Source organism: Tympanuchus pallidicinctus, unplaced genomic scaffold (assembly GCF_026119805.1).
Source record: "Tympanuchus pallidicinctus isolate F22 unplaced genomic scaffold, pur_lepc_1.0 scaffold15, whole genome shotgun sequence".
Taxonomy (NCBI): domain Eukaryota; kingdom Metazoa; phylum Chordata; class Aves; order Galliformes; family Phasianidae; genus Tympanuchus; species Tympanuchus pallidicinctus.
The window spans coordinates 18,797,825-18,816,157 of record NW_026294669.1 but is presented as its reverse complement, the minus strand read 5'-3'; the positions used below and the strand labels follow the sequence as shown (position 1 = coordinate 18,816,157).

Here is an 18,333-nt window from a genome sequence, read left to right as displayed (position 1 = left end):
AGTCTTTCAAAGTGCCAACAGTCATGGCATTTAGCAGGTATGGAGAAACGTTACAGATTTAAAAGAAAAAATGCCCATTTCCTCTACTTTACTACTAAACTTAATGATACATGATTTCACAAGACAGCATTCTGACTTGCACTGATAGAACTCAGATATAAAATATACATATCCCAAACAATTTGTCATAGTTTGCAGTTTCAACATGCGCTTGACAGACATGTCAGAGAAGTTGCATCAGTAGTAAATTGCTGATTGCTACATAAACTAGATCAGATTAGTCTTGGCATTTATACATATGTGTAACTTAAGTGGCTTGTTTCTTTTCCTAGAGGGAAGGAAACCTTCAAGTCTATGCTATTATCAGCTTTTCGCATGTTCACACGTCTTTTAAGACATGTAGCTGGGAATTTTAAAATCATTGAACAATATTTAGATAGCACGGGTGCAATAAAATAGTTGGAGAACTCCACAATTTTTAAATTTTACAATCTTATCAGTGACAAGCAAATGCTTTGTTTTCTAACACTGCCTGTTTTCATGCCTAAGTCACTAACTACAAACACACAAGTAATTTGATTTGTGCTTAGGATAACTGTATCACAACATAGCATGTGCCATGTAGGGTCATCTAATTTATGAAATTTAAGATCTTTGTATGGCAACAAAACAAGTGCAATATTTTGGAGGAAGATAAAATGTTTCACCTTAATGCATCTGGTGAAAGTTTGCAAATATTATACATGGTGAAATGGTAGTGAAAATTCTAGTTGTGCAGCCAAAGCTTTGGGCAACATATAATTACAACTCTGTTCATTGTGATTTACTGGCCTAAGAATGTCTCTATCATACTTACATTCTTCTGTACAGAGATCACAAAAAGAGCGAACTCTATTTACATGATTTTATCAAGGGAAGAAACTAAATCCTTAAATGCAGAAATGTAGGGCTAGAAATCACACGCACTTCCACATGAGAATAAAGATTCACAACTTAGTTTTTTTATCTGCATATTTGCTTTTGTTCTAGCAGACAATGCAGTAGTCCAAAACACTTTGTCTATATTAAGCCAATACTTTTATTTCTGTTTTTTAAAATTAAGTTTATAATTTTTCATTCGTTGTAACATAGGCATGGAAGGACTTAATGAGCAATGAGAAATTTAGGACTTCTGAAAAACAAAACCAACAGGTAATTTAATTGTAGCAGACACTACTTACATATTCAGACATTCAAAATATTTTGTCTTGAATGCACAAAAATACTCATGGAGTATTCCACATATGCTGTGGAATCTTCTACCTTGAAGTATTTTGAACTGGAAATGAAGAAACAGTTTTACCCTCTGTTTTGGAAATAAATACAAGACTGAAAGAAAGACTTAAATAGACAAGAAAGAATGATAGTCTTGCTTCCAGGGCAGCTTGCTAAACTAACTGTAGGTTAAAGTAATGCTGTGCCTGGTCTATACATAAGGTACCATCTAAATGGGATCTTTGCACTACATCACTGCATTTAAATAGAATAAGAACCATAAAGGCTATTACAAACCATTTTGCATGAGATTGGAGACATACTCCAGTATGTTGGTAAGATTTTCTTCTTTGGATGCAAATGGTTACTCTTACTACAGAAGATCTGAGTGATGACAGAAAAATGATCACCTAGGCTGAAATTAAGAAACTGTAGCATTCCCATGTAATTGGTACTACTGTTTTAAGTACAACATGGTTTTATTTGTTTTGAAATAAAGACAGTAAATTCCTAAGAGCCATACGGATGCAAAACCACATTTCTTTTAAATTATCCATCCTGCTTGAACATTTCCTATGTATACTCAACTATATGTACCCTAAAAGCATTTGACTGATCACATGAGTGAGTAAAAGAGAAATAATTTCACCTCAAAAGAACTGATTTCTCAGCAGATGAAACCTGTTTGAAATTATACATTTCTTAACCATTGGTTCTTATATTGCTCTACAAAGGATCCTGCATGGATGTTAATATTCTCATGCAAAACATATATTACAGCAGGATTAACTTGGACTTAAGAGTAATTAGAGACAAAAGGAAGTTCATTAGAAGTTGAATTTATCCCCAGATGAACAAATACAAAGCTGGGACATGCATAGTTAAAGTTAAAAACATCCGAGTGTACTGAGACACAGAAAACATCAGGTTGCTGCTGTGTGTTAATTGTCTGACTTATGTAAGGTTTTACCTTAGACAAACAGATTGTAAATGGTTCAATTTCTCTCCTCTCCAATCTTTAGGGCTGAATTGTGGAAAAGATCAATAAATAGCACTTAAACAGCCCCATCAACTATTATAACAGTGCCTCTTACCAAAATTCCCTTTGCAATCCAGGCCTAAAGGCTCTGTAAGTTCTACATACCAAGGTAACAATTAACACTTTTTGTCTTTAAAAAGAACATTTGTATTAAATATTCTGGCCTGAGGTGGAGAATGGGCGATGACATATGAAAACCATGAGGTGTGAGAAGGAGAAAATCTCCAACTAGACCCCCAACTATAAAAGGCCTATTCTCAGTATCAAAAAAATACTTGTTTCTTCTCAGGCCTAGAAATGGAAAGTTAAAATACAAACAAAAGAACCATCATGGTTTTGAGCACAGAAAGAGCCTGTAGATAACTTTCAAGAATTCCCAGCTTGTATTTGTTGCATCTTACTTCTTTTAGAGGCTTCCCCAGTAAATTGTATAGAACTGATTACATTGGACTCTGCAGTGAGAGTATGAATTGAAAAATGTAACAGGAATGTAAGTGAAAAAAATATCCAAGAGACTCTTAAGAAACATCTACAAAAATTTTCAGTAGAAAATACCTAAAGCATACTGTCAATCATCAGATAACCATAGAATCACAGAAATACTCCCCAAAAAAGCATATTTTGGTCCATTCTGTATTTATAACTTGTAAAGGATTATCAGACTTTTCACTCGTAGAGATTTCAAGCCTCTTTCATCCTGCAACTGTTTACCAGCATTCTGTGGATGTGAAGAGTATAGAAATAAGATGTGGAAAATACAGTAGTTTATCATACATGAAGTGTAAAGTGTATGTAGATTAGGTGAAATCTTAAATCCATTGAAAGAAACAACAGACACTTCCATGGCTTATAGAAAATTAAAATAAGGTGAATGGCAATGTTTTTTTCTCTAGAATTCACTTGAGAGTTTTGATACAAAGCAGACTCAGTGTTAAAAGTGAGAATGCAGTAAGAATTATCTATTTTAACGGTGAGTATTATTTTCTGTCTAGCAAGCCAGTTGACTTCTAATTTAATACAGGGCTTCCCTTATTATGAATAATAAACAAGCCTATCACCACTGGCAGAAGAAATGTCACACTGAGATTTTAGAGACTGAGTTGGTGTCAGGAGTACCAACAGAGACCTTATGCAAATTTACACTGAAAATTCTTTTAGAAAAAGAAGAACCAATCATATTGGGATCATTGTTACAGAAATATTACTGGTATTGCCATGAGTGTATGTTCTGAATGATATTATCTGTCTATTAAAGAGGGGGTAGCACTCATAGGAAAACCACATTCTTCATTCTAACACAGTACAAAGAACTTTGATGCAGAACATAAACTGTTAGAGAAGTAAAAAGAAAAAAATATATAATCCTTACATGAAATTTATACAAAACTTCTCAACACAGTCCTATGTGCTTATGAGGCGTCTGAAGCCTGATACCATTTAGCACCATGAGACTCTCAAGTCTCTTATATTTCAAAACATGATATAGCATATGCTGCATGACACAGAAAGTGTATACGGGATGGGTATATGCAGTAATGACAAGCCTGCAGATCACATCAGAGGCCTAGGCACTGGAATATAGGAAGTAGTGTCTCATCTAATGGGAATTTCAATGTACGTCCCTTTCCTTAGCTGCTGTGCAGTGCATGGTCACTATGCAGACCTGCAAGCCAGGCCCACCTTGCTGCCTGATCACCTTAATAATCTCTATCTGAAGCCGGGGATCACAGGCTGAGAAAGGGACCACAGAGCTCCACAGAAAACCTGTAAGACAGACTCATGACAATATGGGATGTGAAACACAGCAAATGCAGATGAACTGCTGAAAACTTGATAGGTTCACAGTGTTTACAAGGGTTGTACATTAGATTTCACTACTTTAATTAAAATAATGTCTTTGTTTATACATGTGAAACACATGATTCTATCTTTGGCTACAGTACCATTGTATGAATGAGTTACAATTAAGACTGCCTCTCACCATCTGCTTTTCATCCCAATAAACTAAATTCCAGGTTTGCAACCTGTGAAATAATCTGCTCTGCATGAAAACAGAAGATGGTAAAGAGTAACGTTACAAAGCTTTATCTTTTGTTTACCTCACACCTGATAAACTCTGAATGGTTCTGTTCCCTGCCTTTGACTGTTTTGTCCTCATATTTCCTGCTAAGAGTTTACAAAACAGCATTACTGAACAGGCAGACAAGAAGCACACCTATTTGTTTAATAACATCAAGGGAGAAAAAGTTGCTGGCTCATCCGTTTTGTTGTTAAGTTGTTCAAAAGGATCAAAATACCAATTAACTTGCTTGCTTAGAAAATCTTTGATATCCTCAGATTTACTGACATTTTGAAATTCTTGTTCATACTTGCCTAATGTCTTTTTGATTATGAACAAAGAAGTGCCAATCTGTTTAGCATTTGACCTGTTTTCTCAAACAAAATTTTTATGTATTCAACTACTTAGTTCCTAAAAACACTTGACTAGTCATGGCTGTAAGTGGAAGAAAAATATTTTCTGTTCCACTGCTGTCTTTGTTATACATTGTTCATTATTTTTTTTCAAGAATATAATGGAATAGAATTTAAAAATGATGCATAAAAACTGAACAAAGGAGAAAGAATCACCTGCCTCACTTCATATTTGGGACTCAGTCAAAAGCCTTCTATGCTGGTGGGCAAACTGTAAATCACCTCACACGTCTCTTACATTGTCTTTCTTTTCTGAATGAATTACACCAGATTGGACTTAAAACTTGGGGACTATTAAAAAAGATGTTAAATACAAATTGCCCTTATCTGTAGGAATGGAAAGCTACAGTTACCATCGCTTTTTTTATCATTAATTTTCAAGGTTGTACTCAGGTTCCGTGCATTTTTAAACGAGAAAAATCTATTGATAGGAAGAGGCCTAATTTCTTCTCAATTTACATCAATTTCAGTGAAATTCATCTTTGTTCACTTGTGTGCAGATAAAATTTCAGGCTCTTCGTGATGTTGCAAAACATGTAAGCGATCAGAAAAATTAATCTTTTTGTTCAACCTGTCTGCTTTAAAATTTTATGACCTTACTAACATTAGTCACATAACACACAAATTAAAGGTGGAGGGAAATTGTGTCTGAAAATTAAATGGCTTTGATGGACAAATGAACATTTAAGTTATCCTTCCTGGGATGCAAATCTCTTATGTATTTCTGTTACATATTCCTTTAGTATCTTAATATATTACAAATCAGAAAATTCAGTTTTTCAGAATGAATTGACTAAACTACAGTTTATTGGTCTACATCTGTCTGTGCAAGAATCACAGACACACAAACTCAAATGACTTATCTACAAACATGTACATTTTCTTAGTCCTTGTGTTTTTGGAAAGGCCTATGGAACTCTGTCTTCTTTCTCAAAAACAGTCAGCTACTTCCATCTAGTATCATATGATTTTTTATTTTTTTTTTATTTTTCAGTAGATTCATTAACTCTGTACTCTCTGATCTCCAGTACAGGAGATAGCAATAAAGGGTCAATACAGCCATTTGCTACTTGTTCTTACTTTTAAGGAATCAACTGCTTAAAGGTACTGTTTCTATTTCATTACTGAATTATCAGCCTTACAGACTAGAAAAAAGTAAATAATACATAGAAAAATACTTAGCTCTAAAGGAAGCCATATAAAGACTGTATAAACAGATTGTCACTATAAAGACAATTGCATTTCCTGAATCCGATTTGTAACTTCTTGATACACAGATCCTTTCAGTAATCAAAATGGTATATAGTAGCCATGATAAGGGTTCAGGTCAACAGATATCTGATTATAATTCATGGTGAATCCAAGACACACGACCACAAGGAAGCTGTTAGGAGGAATATTCTAATTTGATAACTTTTGTGCACACAAATGTTTTTTTCCAGTTACAGCTGTGTTTTACATCTCTTCATTATTAGGCTAATGTCAGTGTACAGAAATAAGCGATTGACATTCCTACTAACTAGTCTTGCTCAAGAGCAGAAACAGTTTTTTCAGTTGAATTTTCATACTTCCTGAGTTGATAAAAAAAATAAGGAAAGGTTGAGGGGGAAGATAAAAAGAGATGAAAGGTTTGTAAAATGGGGAAAAGGAGAGGCAAACATTCTTATGTTATGTCTCTACATGGGAACTACCCCAGTAGTGACACAGATTTGAAATTATGCCTTACATTTTTCCAGTATGACTTCTCTACACACTAAAGGATGTAATAAATCAAATCTGGTATGTTATTCACAAAAATATTTTAAACCATTTTTTACAATGTTTTATGTTTGAAATCTGTATTGATGAAAAATTCTCTGGACTATTTCTAGCTTTTTTTTTCCGATTTAATTAATGTTTTCAAGCTTGAAATTAATACTCTTCTCAGACAGTTGCTCTTTTTTTTTAACCGTTCTTTTATATCAGCTCTTTCTTAAGCATGTGGATCTTATTAAAATGAAGACTGACTGACCTTTCAAATCCTTGTATTGTCTGAGCATGATACCTATGCACATGTTGCTACTGCTGCTGAAATCATAGAGATGGTCTTGCTACTGAATACTAACTGCTCACTGCAGTTCTCCCTCTCCTTCTCTTGACCACTCTTGTAGCTTTTATCTGATAGTTACTGCTTTTATTAGAATAACACAGACCATACATGTACAAACCAATATTTTTAGAACTTCTCATACTTAAAGATACAATATATTTTGTTGAATGGAACTTTAAAATGACAGTCATGCTATTGAAGTCTTACCTTTTCACAAACTCTTCAAAAAGGATGCGATGAGAATATCCTTTTTGACGTATTTTGACAGTTTCCAGAATTCCAGTGTATCGTAGCTGCAGTAGAACTCTCTCATGAGAAAATGTTAGTGCTTCTCGATTATCATTAGGTTTAATGCAGCGGATAAAGTGAGGCTGTCCAACAACCATTTTGGATAGAAGATCCATGAGGGAATACTAGTGAAGGAAAAAAGAGATACAGAGACTTGCCTAAAAAAACTGCAATTCAGTTATATAAGTAGGAAATATATTTTGTAAACAGTATGGAATGATTGATTACATGTTAATTTGTCGTGATAATGCTAATCGGTATTCAAGTTTTCATTTTTTTTAGCTTTTGGCTGAAATCCAGAATCTATTAAAAGCTTTTAACTGTCAAACACAAATTATGATTCTAGTTCTACTTACCCTATTCTCTTCATCTCTCCTTATATTACCTTCTTGTAACTTAAGAAAGCTCATATTGAAATTTTGAATTGAAAAATGTCCCAACTATAACTCTGTTATAGGCACATTTGATCAAACAGTTATCCCCAAGAGGAGAATAAGCTTACTGTAAAACAATCATGTAAGGATCACAGAAAACCATGGAGATGGGGTTGAATGAAGCTACTGGTTTAGTACTTTGCACACAGAGAGCACTGAATGTATCTATATAATTTCAGGCACATCTCTGAGGAATCTTTTCGTCAGAATCACTGCTACAGACTGCATATTCTCCCAGAGTAATCCACTGAAGTGCCACATTATTGTAACTACCCAGAATGTTCTTAGCATCTAGCCTGAATATTCCTGCTGAAACATGGGCCCATTACTTCTTGCCCTAACCAACCCAAACATTGAATACAGTTTATTTCATTGTATGAAAATATTTCTGCTTCATTCTTACCTCGTTACCCCACTGATCAGAATTTGCTGCAAATACACTCAATCTCAATGCTGCATACAATTCCAAGCTGACTGGATCTGAATGTGGTCACTTGGTTGTAAGCTGCATTCAGACAGCAGATGAGTATTTTCAGACTCACTATCTATTTATTTTTTTAGTCTCTTACTTTCCTCTTTGATCTAACAGCTCCACATACATTTCAGAAATATCTGTTCTTACAATCAGTATATTTGTTTACAGTTTAACTGCTGTACCCTAAAATAGGAAGCCATAGTTTGTCGCTTCATGTTAGTTGTTTCCTCAGGGTGTCGCATAACTTCCATTGTGTCAACCTAGAAGATAAAACTCAAATGTTAGATCTGTTGCAGAAACACTGCACAGCCACCCCACCTCATTCACAAGAGCTAGGCTTGATGTTTCTTCTAGTCATTCTCTCAGGTGACCACATTCCTAGCATCTTTGGGAAAGGTACACAATGAGGAGTCTGCCAGCCAGCAGTGATTCTCTCACTAGTATTTTTCACTGTAAAGTTGTTTGTGAGCTACATCATGGCTGTCATAGGCAGCAGTATCACTTTTTTATTTAATTATATGCCTTGAGACAGGTCAAGCAGTAAGCACACCACATTAAAAAACTGCATGTCATGTAGTATCAGCTCCTATCTAAATAGCTTGATATCTCAAACTCATTCACAAAGCAAGAAACTGTATTTTACCTGTGTCTTCCTATATATTAGACCACTGTTGATGCCTTCATTTACTAGATCTTCCTAGACTGACACTTCTGATTGGGTTAGGTGACAATTTCATACTTTTTTCATGATAATTTGTTAGGCCAATGGAGCAGTTGTCAAGATGCAATACCTTATGAAGCCTTCCTTACTTTTATCATCATTGCAATGAACTCCACTGGGTCTTACTTTCTCTATAATGTTACTATTTCTGTAATGACCTGGAAGAAAATTATTAAAAAAAAAACTGCCTCCTTTTGCTTACACATGGAAAAATGTTCTCGCAACATAACAAGTGGCAAACAGAATAGGTAACCACAGAACATGCAAGTCTTTTCCTAATTACTGTTGTGTCTACTATTATTAACATTAAAATGCCATTTTGATGCCAAGGATTTCAGCAGTCTCACTCAGCTGAACTGCTGTTGCATCAAATACCAGTTTTTTCAGCATTTCTGCAGAGCTCACAAGGGTTATTTTTAGACAGTATACGCAGACAGCAAACACATTGCTTCTTGTGTATTTTACTTATATTGTCAGTACAGCTGTTCTTATCAACATGAAACTAGAATTTATGAATGAGTATAACCATGGTTATCATCACAAGCAGATTGTGTTGCTGTACTGCAGCTCAACAAAATCAACCAGCATCCTGCTTGCATGGGGCATTAGCAACATTCTAGCATTCACTTGCTTTGTGGCAGTTTACCATCTGCTCTGACCAGGTGGCATTTGTATAAACCAGATAATGCCATTGTCAGCACCTGTGCTACACCTCCTGGACTTTGCTCCATATGATCATTTCCAAAGCTCACTGACTTAAGACCACTCTTCTGAACATTAACATAATTGCTGAAAGACTACAGTTTTCAATAAAGTAATTGTCTCTCTTACCTTCAGGAGATATTTAGGAGACTGCATGAAAAATACAAAGGAAATGAAGAGCTAAATAGTAATAGACCAAGAAAATGGATTTTGTATTGGAGAAGAAATCAAAAGAGAAAACTTGTGAAGACAAGATTCAGAATACAGATGGTGCAAAGGGAGACAGATTTCCACAAGGGTGACCACAACAATTTCAGCATGATTTTGCAATCTCTGATGCTCTTAGCCCTAAGTGGGGTGTATGCACTATTATGCATGAAGAAAAAAAGAGATGCAGTTGGACTTCAGTTTTAAGAACACTAACAGAAAACTCTGTAATATATCGAAGGATAAAAGCTTTATCAGCACAGATAACATCAAACACCTTAAGAGGTTATGTGAAAAATTAACAATCAGTGACCCAATCAGAATAGCAGGCATGTCCATGGGGAAGATTTTGGGAATGCTTCAAAATCATCTTGGCAAGACAACTGTTGTTTGAGCTTTGGTATCTAAAGCTCTCATAAAGGTCAGGAGAAGACAACAACATTACCAGTGAATACTGACAGTAAGCCCATAATAAATGGTAACATTTATTAGAATTTATTAGAATTGTGTGTTAGAAGACAGACAACCACAAAGAACACCAACAGCAAAAGTAAATTGTCTAAGGACTGTACTAAAGCCCAATTACCCATGAATTTGAGCTTCTAAATTCGATTCTTGGCTGTCTAGAAAAGCATAGACACCAAATTAGAATTTTTTTGGAGTTTCAGTACTCATGAACTCTTAGTCACAATTTAATAACTACTGTCAAATGAAGGGTGAGCTAATACTCCACCTTTTGGGCAATACAACAACATTAGCATCCCCTTTTCACAGCTGCTTATTATCACCAAACTGGTAGAATCTTATGATGCTTAAGACTGTAATTCTGTCAAATATGGTTTACTACAGCCTGCTTGGTTCAAAATGGGTTTTGTTTTGGTTTTGTGGAGGGAAGGGAGTAGGCACTCAGAAAAACAGATGGCCAAAATCATTTATAGAGAACAATGTAATACAACTTTTTTTCTTTTTTTTTTCCCAGAAAAACAGGCTAAAACCAGTGCTGTGAGATTCCTTTTCTTTGGAGATGTAAACTCAGATCTGTGTAATCTGTAAGGGCTAGGGCCAACTTAAAAATCTTACCAACAAGAGACATTTGAAGGTATTTTTTTGATAAATTCTGAATCTGGGGAGATTTTGCTTTTGAATTTTAGAAGTTTTCTCTCCAGTTAACTTATAACATTTAGAGTATATAAAGTTATGCAGATTTATGGGAGGGCAATAATCACACATACAGCAGACAATAGACATTATCATAACTGATAGAACATAAGAATATCATGATATCATTCTGTATTTTGAATTACTAGCTGCTTTTTTAAAACTAAAATGAAAAATATTCCAACTGTTATGTCACATTTTTACATTATAATAGTCATGGTGTACAATATACATTTATGTGATTACAGCTGAAATGAAAAACAGTTACCTTAAAAAGACAAACTGTTCTATCACTAAAAAAAGAAATAGTAAATGAAATAAACTGCTTATAGTAGTTTTGAAGCAGTATTACAAAAATAATTTATGGTATCATGTCGCCTTATGAGGTCACTGCAAATTATCATTTTCACATGTTGACCACACCTGCTGTTAGCATGGTATGAAAGATGATAAAACCAGTAAATACACTAAGCAAAAAAGCTCATAAATTAAAATATAAACTCAAATTTCCACACTTCAAAATACAATTATTATTCCTTTGGAATCATTTTATTAACTGTAAAATAGTAATTTAAAATATATTTTTCTTGAAGTTGTCATAATTTCATAAAAATTTTAATTAAAGTGGTGGTTTTTTCAGCTAAAAAATTGTAACAGTTAATGTTTTCTGGATAGTGTTGCATGTATTACAGATGTATTTTAGTTCCTTCTCTAAAAATGTGAAGGGCAAATGGTCTTAAACACTACTTAGTACGACTGAATGTGTTTATCAAAGCTTTAAAAGAGAAGTGCTGTATTTTATTCCAGCTGAAGCAATAAAATGCGTGCTTACAAATCTTATGATGATATAGCTGGATGTGGAAGACAATGTTTGTATAATATTAAAAAAAATGGTAAGGCCATAATCTGTCCTTTAGGACTGAAAGTGTTTAAATCAGGAAGGAAATAAATCTCTTGAATCCAAGTCTCTATTTACAGGTACAGTAAAAGATACAGATGTCTGGGTGACACATAAGAATTCTTGTATTTGAGCATGAGCTCCTTACGACAGGAGAGAATATAAAAAAGAAACGGAATGCACAAAACGTACTTCTACAGACTTGTGAATAGCTGCTTTGATCAGTTACAACATTAAAAAAAAAAAATTGTTTGCTTTGAGGTAAAACAAAAAAAAAAAGCAACCAACTGATCACATTTTAAGAAGACTAACTGAAGTCAGGAGGGAGCATGGATGTTATCAACTTGAGGTGCAAGAGTTTTCCTCACATACTAAAGTGAAGTCAATTTGCTATTAACTGCAATAAAATCACCCCATTCTTTTGTAATTATGCCACATATTTTTATGGTAAAATCAAAAAGTGTTTATATTCCATGGTTCTTTTTACTTTATAAAGAATAGCAGTTTTGCTAAGTGGTTCTTTTCTGGTCATTTGTCAGCTACAAAGGCCCTTTGGTTTTTGAACTTTAGGTTGAACAGAACAGGAATGGATCATTGTTCTGTTTTGCCTTCTGTTTGATTAAACACACTAACCAAATTTTAGCTAATTAAATCTCTTTTTAGGCCAAAAATTGCCAGAAGAAAGTCTTGAACTCACTGAAATGAAGAGAAATGTTGCCATCATTATCAGTATAACTGCGATTTCATTACAAATGTTTAAAGATTAATCATTGGTAAATTGATTTTTCATTGGATTCCACAGAAAAGTCTTCAACAAAACTGGAAACAATGCTCCCAGCTAAGGTATGTTTATTTCTGATATTAAGGCATATTCATTTGGTAAGAGCTTCCACTATATATCTACATCAGCTAAGCATCATGCCCATAGTCTCCCTGTAATATTTTATGAGAAACTACCCATCTTCAAGCAGAACACTACCAACCTTGATACGCCCAGCACTAAGCTGTGGAGGCAAAGACCTAGATGCTGCTGTCACTCTGGCTCTTGCCTGTGCCAAGTTACCTGTTCAAAAAGAAAGAAATGCATACTATAAAAACTGTCCAATAATCTAATCTGAGAAAACATGATATGGTTAAAAAAAATCATACAATAGAAGTAAAAACAGCAGTTTACTACACTTCTTATATACCCTGCTCATTACCAACTTTGCAATGCTGAGTGTGGGCATGACATGGAGTCCAGAGTTGATTTAAAAGAGAAGAAAAAGACAACAGTAAGGTGGCTCATTGCTGACCTCAACTACTGATCTGATGAAAACAACAGCACAGAAGTGTACAGATCAGTCAGTTGCAATCAATTTCCCTGTGACTCTTTCAGAGATTTAAAAGAGTAAAAGATAGCAGAAAGAGCCTTGTTTCCATAAAATCAGTGGATCCTGAAGTGTTTAGACATCATCTTAAGCTCACAAACTAAAGAAAGAGATGAGAAAATGATAAGATAGTATCTTTTCTTGACCTTTTGACATACAGCCTACTTAATCCCCAATCTTATTATCCCTTGGGGTTTTCAAAGACTGACTCAATTCCTCAGGCAAAAACATACTGGTGTCAACTGCAAAACGAGTGCCTTTTCTTTAGCTGTACAGTATGATGTATCTTAAACTTTTTCCACCGTACTTGTAAAAGGTCAGTCATCATAAAATAGCTTTTCAAAATAAAGGCTCAGAGGAGAGAGGAAGTGATATGGGACTGTGCATATGCAAGACACTCTGTATATTTCAAAGTTTTAGCAAGTCTAGCACAAGATGTCCAAATGTTTTCTCTGGCTATATCTTCAGAGGCTAAACTGTGATTAATAGCATTGAAAGAACCCTTTGAAGCAGGATTGGTGACATCAAAGCCCTAATCCATGGGTGGCAGGATTTTTATAATGAGTGGGAAGCATTTTAACACATTTCAAAGGATTTACAGCATGAATAAACAATAGGCCTCTGCAGATGTACCACACACCTTTCAGAACCAGAACACATAAATAAGTGTCCATTTTAATTTAAATGTAAATAAAGTGTTAACACTTCTTTCAGATGCTAAGTGCCTTGTTTGCATCAACTCCAATGTTTAGCTATTTGCTTCACAGAAAGCCAGTCACTCTAAACAGTCTTCGGTTTTGATAAACTATGTATTACAGAACTAGTAGGGAAGCAAGATAGGGGAAAGAAAAAACGAGAACACTTAATTGCTGGTAGTTTTTTATACAGGAGAAGACCATATACAAAGTGCTCATAACACTGAAGGGAACTTTTGCTTGTCCCTGTAAGATTGGGAAATACCAATCTGCTGAGAAGAGTTTGGAGGCCAACCCTCAGAAACATAGCAATGACATTCTCTAGAGCAATTCAAAAATTCTATATTCATTTTCAAAAGTATTTACCTCTTAAAATGCTGGAATTGTGATTGACACAGTGATGCAAAACTGCTATGTCATTTTCAGATTAAGAGTGTTGGTACCTGACAGTCTAAATCACAGTGCAGAATATCAGGAATGTCCATGATTTTGGAAAATGCTATAGTGTTCAGGTTAATGAGAACTACAATTTCATTCTGAACATCTTGTGTATGTATACAAATATGCATGCTTATAAATACTTGTGTTTTGAAAATGTTATATATGGATACATACAATCATGGTATACAAGGTGTACACATCTCTCTGTGGTTAAAATGAGGACTTCAGTGTGGAAGTCATTGGTAAGTTTATTTTTCTCTGTTCTAATTCTGATATTTTTATGTGTTCAAATTAGTCATTTTTGCCTTTTTATTATTACTAAAGCAGAAAGTCTGGAAAGGTTGTTTTTGGCTACGCTTGGGATCAGCAATTCAGGTTGTCTTTATTGAAATTTGAAAGCATTGTACTGTAGAACTGATGACGCTATGTGGGTTAAAACAGTAGATTTGGGAGAATTAACAAAACTGAATCAGATTGTTTGAAATGACAAATGTTAAAATTTTGTTGCATTTTTAACAAGTTACAAAATTCTAATAACTAATTAAAATTTAGAATAATCAAGATTTACCACACTCGGAGCTGACATTAGGTTAATTACTATTGATTACTAGTATCTCCAAGCTCTCCCTGAGCTTTTCACGCAGAACTAAAACTACACTTAACATTTCTGATCTAGAAAAACAGGGATTTTTTTAAAAATTAATCACGTATATTTTGCACTTATGATTTCATTTTTCCTCTTGGCAAAAGTAAAGACTAAGCTAGGAATAAGACCAATACTTATTTATGGACTTTTTTCTGTTCTTATTTCATATGTCAAATTGTCTCCATTGTAATTCTTAACTACTCAATTGTAGCACAGTTTGAAAGCCAGAGAAAAAATGTTATCAGGGTTTTCTTTTCCAGATCAAACATAAAATGATGTTTCAGTAAAAGTTCATCTTAACTATCTAATGTTCAGGAAAATGACTACCTGCAACTTGCCCAACCAATAAAACTAAGAACAAATGCGGCTTGAAAATTAGTTTACATAATAAGAGATTTTTACCCAGAATTAGAGTGATGTTTATAGTCAGTAAACATTCAGAGTACCTGTCCCTGCATTTGATTTTCATTTAAAAGGTCATTTATTATTTTACACACCAGAAATAGTAAAACGTTATTCCACTTTGTGAATAACATCAATATTTGAAGAACAAATATTTTTAGATAATATCATAGCTAGTTAAAAAAAGCTCCTTGCAAGGATAAGCTGGTTAAAGGTTAAAAGACTGCACTGTGCCTGTCAGAATTCTGGCTTCACACACATTGTATGATCAGCACTTCAGACAAAACACAAGTGACAAGCTCATAGAGTTAAACAAAATACTACCCATGCTAGATCCAATGCTGAAAAAATGGACAAATTAAGAAACTTAAAACTCCCTCAGAATTTTCTGAGTTTTTTGTTTAGTTTTTAACTGGGACTGATCTTACTAATACGTACATGTTCAACTCTATTCACATGCATTTCCTTTTCAGTTTGGCTGGACTGCTTATCTGAACAATGAAGGTTCCTACCTGTGTGTCTGCAGTGCCAGAGACAAAGGTTTCTGGGATTGATTTGTGTCAGTAGGGGAATCAGCCAGCCCCAACGTTTCTCTTTTTTCCCTGTCTGTATAATAAAGTTAGGAGCGTCGTTAGTGCTTCATGAATTTTCAGTCATCAGAGTCTGCAAAAGGCTCCAAGAGCTTCCAACAGAAAGAAGCAGCAGTACAGAGTCTACCTAGTCACTGCTAAGCTCACTGTCAATATACTGAAATAAACTTTGCCTTGAAACTGCAGAGGAAAACTCCTATTGCTTCAAATATATTCTCATTCCAGCTAGGTGAGAAAGATGGAGATGTCAAAGAACCATATCCTTTCCGCTACACAAGCCCAAGTAGGAGAAGTTCTGAAAGTATGTCAAGTATTTACGTAGCACAGAATGAAGATAAGTTGCCTTTTTCAGGTTGGACTTTGGAAACACTCTCTAGATTTTAGGAAAGACAAATCTGCATTCATGGATTTGCTCCTGCATCCCTAGCACTTACTATGTGATCTGGTAAAATTAGTGATTTCTCAAGCCATTGACTCTCCACACCAATCAGAAGTTCACTCTCTGGCTGGAGGTTCTGATGTTGCTTAACATTTGTTATTACTCCACTATTCTTAGGTGATGTTTTCTACAAGTAGTGTCAACCAAATATTACTAATATTAGCACTATAATTATAACTACATTTTGGTTATGCCTGCTATAGACCATTCTTCCCTTCCAAAGTAAAAGCATGCCAGGTAAGAATTACTGTATGCTTTGATACAACTTCTAGTTCGTGAAGTGCAAATGACTTACAGGGAGAGAATCGAGTGACAATGTCACCTTACAAGCTGTACAAGCTTGTAATATGGTACAAGCCGTACCATAGATACTACTATTATAGAGAGGGCACAGTACAAGCTCTTTCCTTATCCTCATATATTTTATTCATTTCATTCATGCTTTTGGTTCAGATAAAGAGAGGTTACTTGCAGATACAGTGTAATATGGTTGGAAATGCTACCATGCATTCATATTTCATTGACATTACTTCTAATCACTGCTAAGCACTTGCACTCCAGAAGAAGTGCAGAGTCAGACAAAGTGTGACACACAGAGATTCTTCTCTGTCTTTCAGTACATTTCATCTAGCCTAAAGAAGTTGACTGCTTATCTTCATAATGCATTTTCATGTCCTACTACAGTAAGACTAAGCTTTTCTTGGCTTGCCTATAAATGGATACATGTAATTTTTTTATTGGGTGATAATTTGAATCTGGTCACTGACTACCAAGACTATATTTTTGAGTTATAGAAGTGACTTAAGCTAACCTTGTGCAATAGAAAATTAAGAATCCATTTTTCTCTTATACTATATGTTTTACACAGGAATGTATTTATAAAAATACTATGCAATATATTGATCAATACATAGACACTGCCACTGCTGCTTATTCTGAAAACAGAATTTCTTTATTTCCCATTTCAAATGAGTAATTAAAGAATAAGAAATGGTATTTCCAAAATTGGATCCATATTACAAAAGAGAATCCAATAACCATGAAAATTTAGTAATAGCAAGGCCAGCCTAGGAATAACCTAACTAGAAGCAAAAAGATATTCAATTTTTTTGGCCATGATTGTTTGAAATGAAAAATCTACGCCATAGTGAACTGATAGCTTCTGATCACAAATCTCAAATCTCACTGCTAGCATGAAGTGGACATAGATCATATTTACAGTTACTTAAAAACTTTACATTGCTAGACTCCCTACTGCATACACTGCAGACACTTCAGTGGTCACTTCTCACTTCAATAAGGCAGCCACTGGCAAACACAACACAGTGTTTACTACAGCAAATAAATCTGCTTGTAAGCATGATTCCTGTCTTGTTTAAATGTCATTTTAACACAGTAGGTTAGTAGGCTCTATGTAGAATGGGAGAGAATAAAGATGCTCCTGACAGCAGCTGAGATGAAATGAAGGTCAAACTGCCTACTTATATTCCATGGTATGTAAATGTATGGTCTTCACTTTAACCCTTACCTAGTAAGCACCAAGAAAGAACAGATTATGGTATGCAGTTAATTACTGGGAGCGACCAAGATGCTTTTAAAACACAACCTTGACTGCTAATAGCTACTTGAAACAACTTGTCCAATTTTCCAGCTAAATTGAATTAGAGGTGTGCAGCCATCTACCCAATAGCAAGTGTGTTCACTGAAATACAGACATCTTCTGAAATATCACAGGCTTATATGTGATCATGTGATTCTCAGACCATCACAGTCTGTATGGGAACTGCTGAGTCATGGCCTGAACCTCTGATTAATCACCTGAGGCGAGCCATGAGTCAGCCAGAGGAGCACAGGTGAAGGCAATTCACCTGTGCTGCTGGAAGGGGTGGAGTCTGGCTCCACCCCTCCTAGACCTATTTAAGAGCTGGCTACCAGAGGGGAAGGATCTCTTCTGGAGATCACCTCTTTTGGTGTTTTCTGGTGAGCTCAACTGAAAGGTAAGCTCTTCCACTT

The 18,333-nt window shown here is 34.9% G+C and overlaps 1 protein-coding gene across 9 annotated transcripts in view; it reads right to left on the bottom strand.

The window, feature by feature from the left end:
- Positions 1-18,333, bottom strand: part of MYO3B (myosin IIIB) — a 195,584-nt gene that overhangs the window by 64,745 nt on the left and 112,506 nt on the right. For 7 of the 9 annotated variants that reach the window (XM_052674958.1, XM_052674959.1, XM_052674960.1 and 4 more), the window contains 3 exons: positions 12,721-12,800; positions 8,234-8,311; positions 7,062-7,267 (listed from right to left, as the gene is read on the bottom strand). In XM_052674958.1, coding sequence (XP_052530918.1) covers positions 7,062-7,267; positions 8,234-8,311; positions 12,721-12,800 — 364 coding nt within the window. Of the gene's footprint in view, positions 1-7,061; positions 7,268-7,979; positions 8,312-12,720; positions 12,801-15,803; positions 15,894-18,333 lie in introns of those variants that run through there. The other 2 variants (XM_052674965.1, XR_008204654.1) reach the window with 2 other exon arrangements.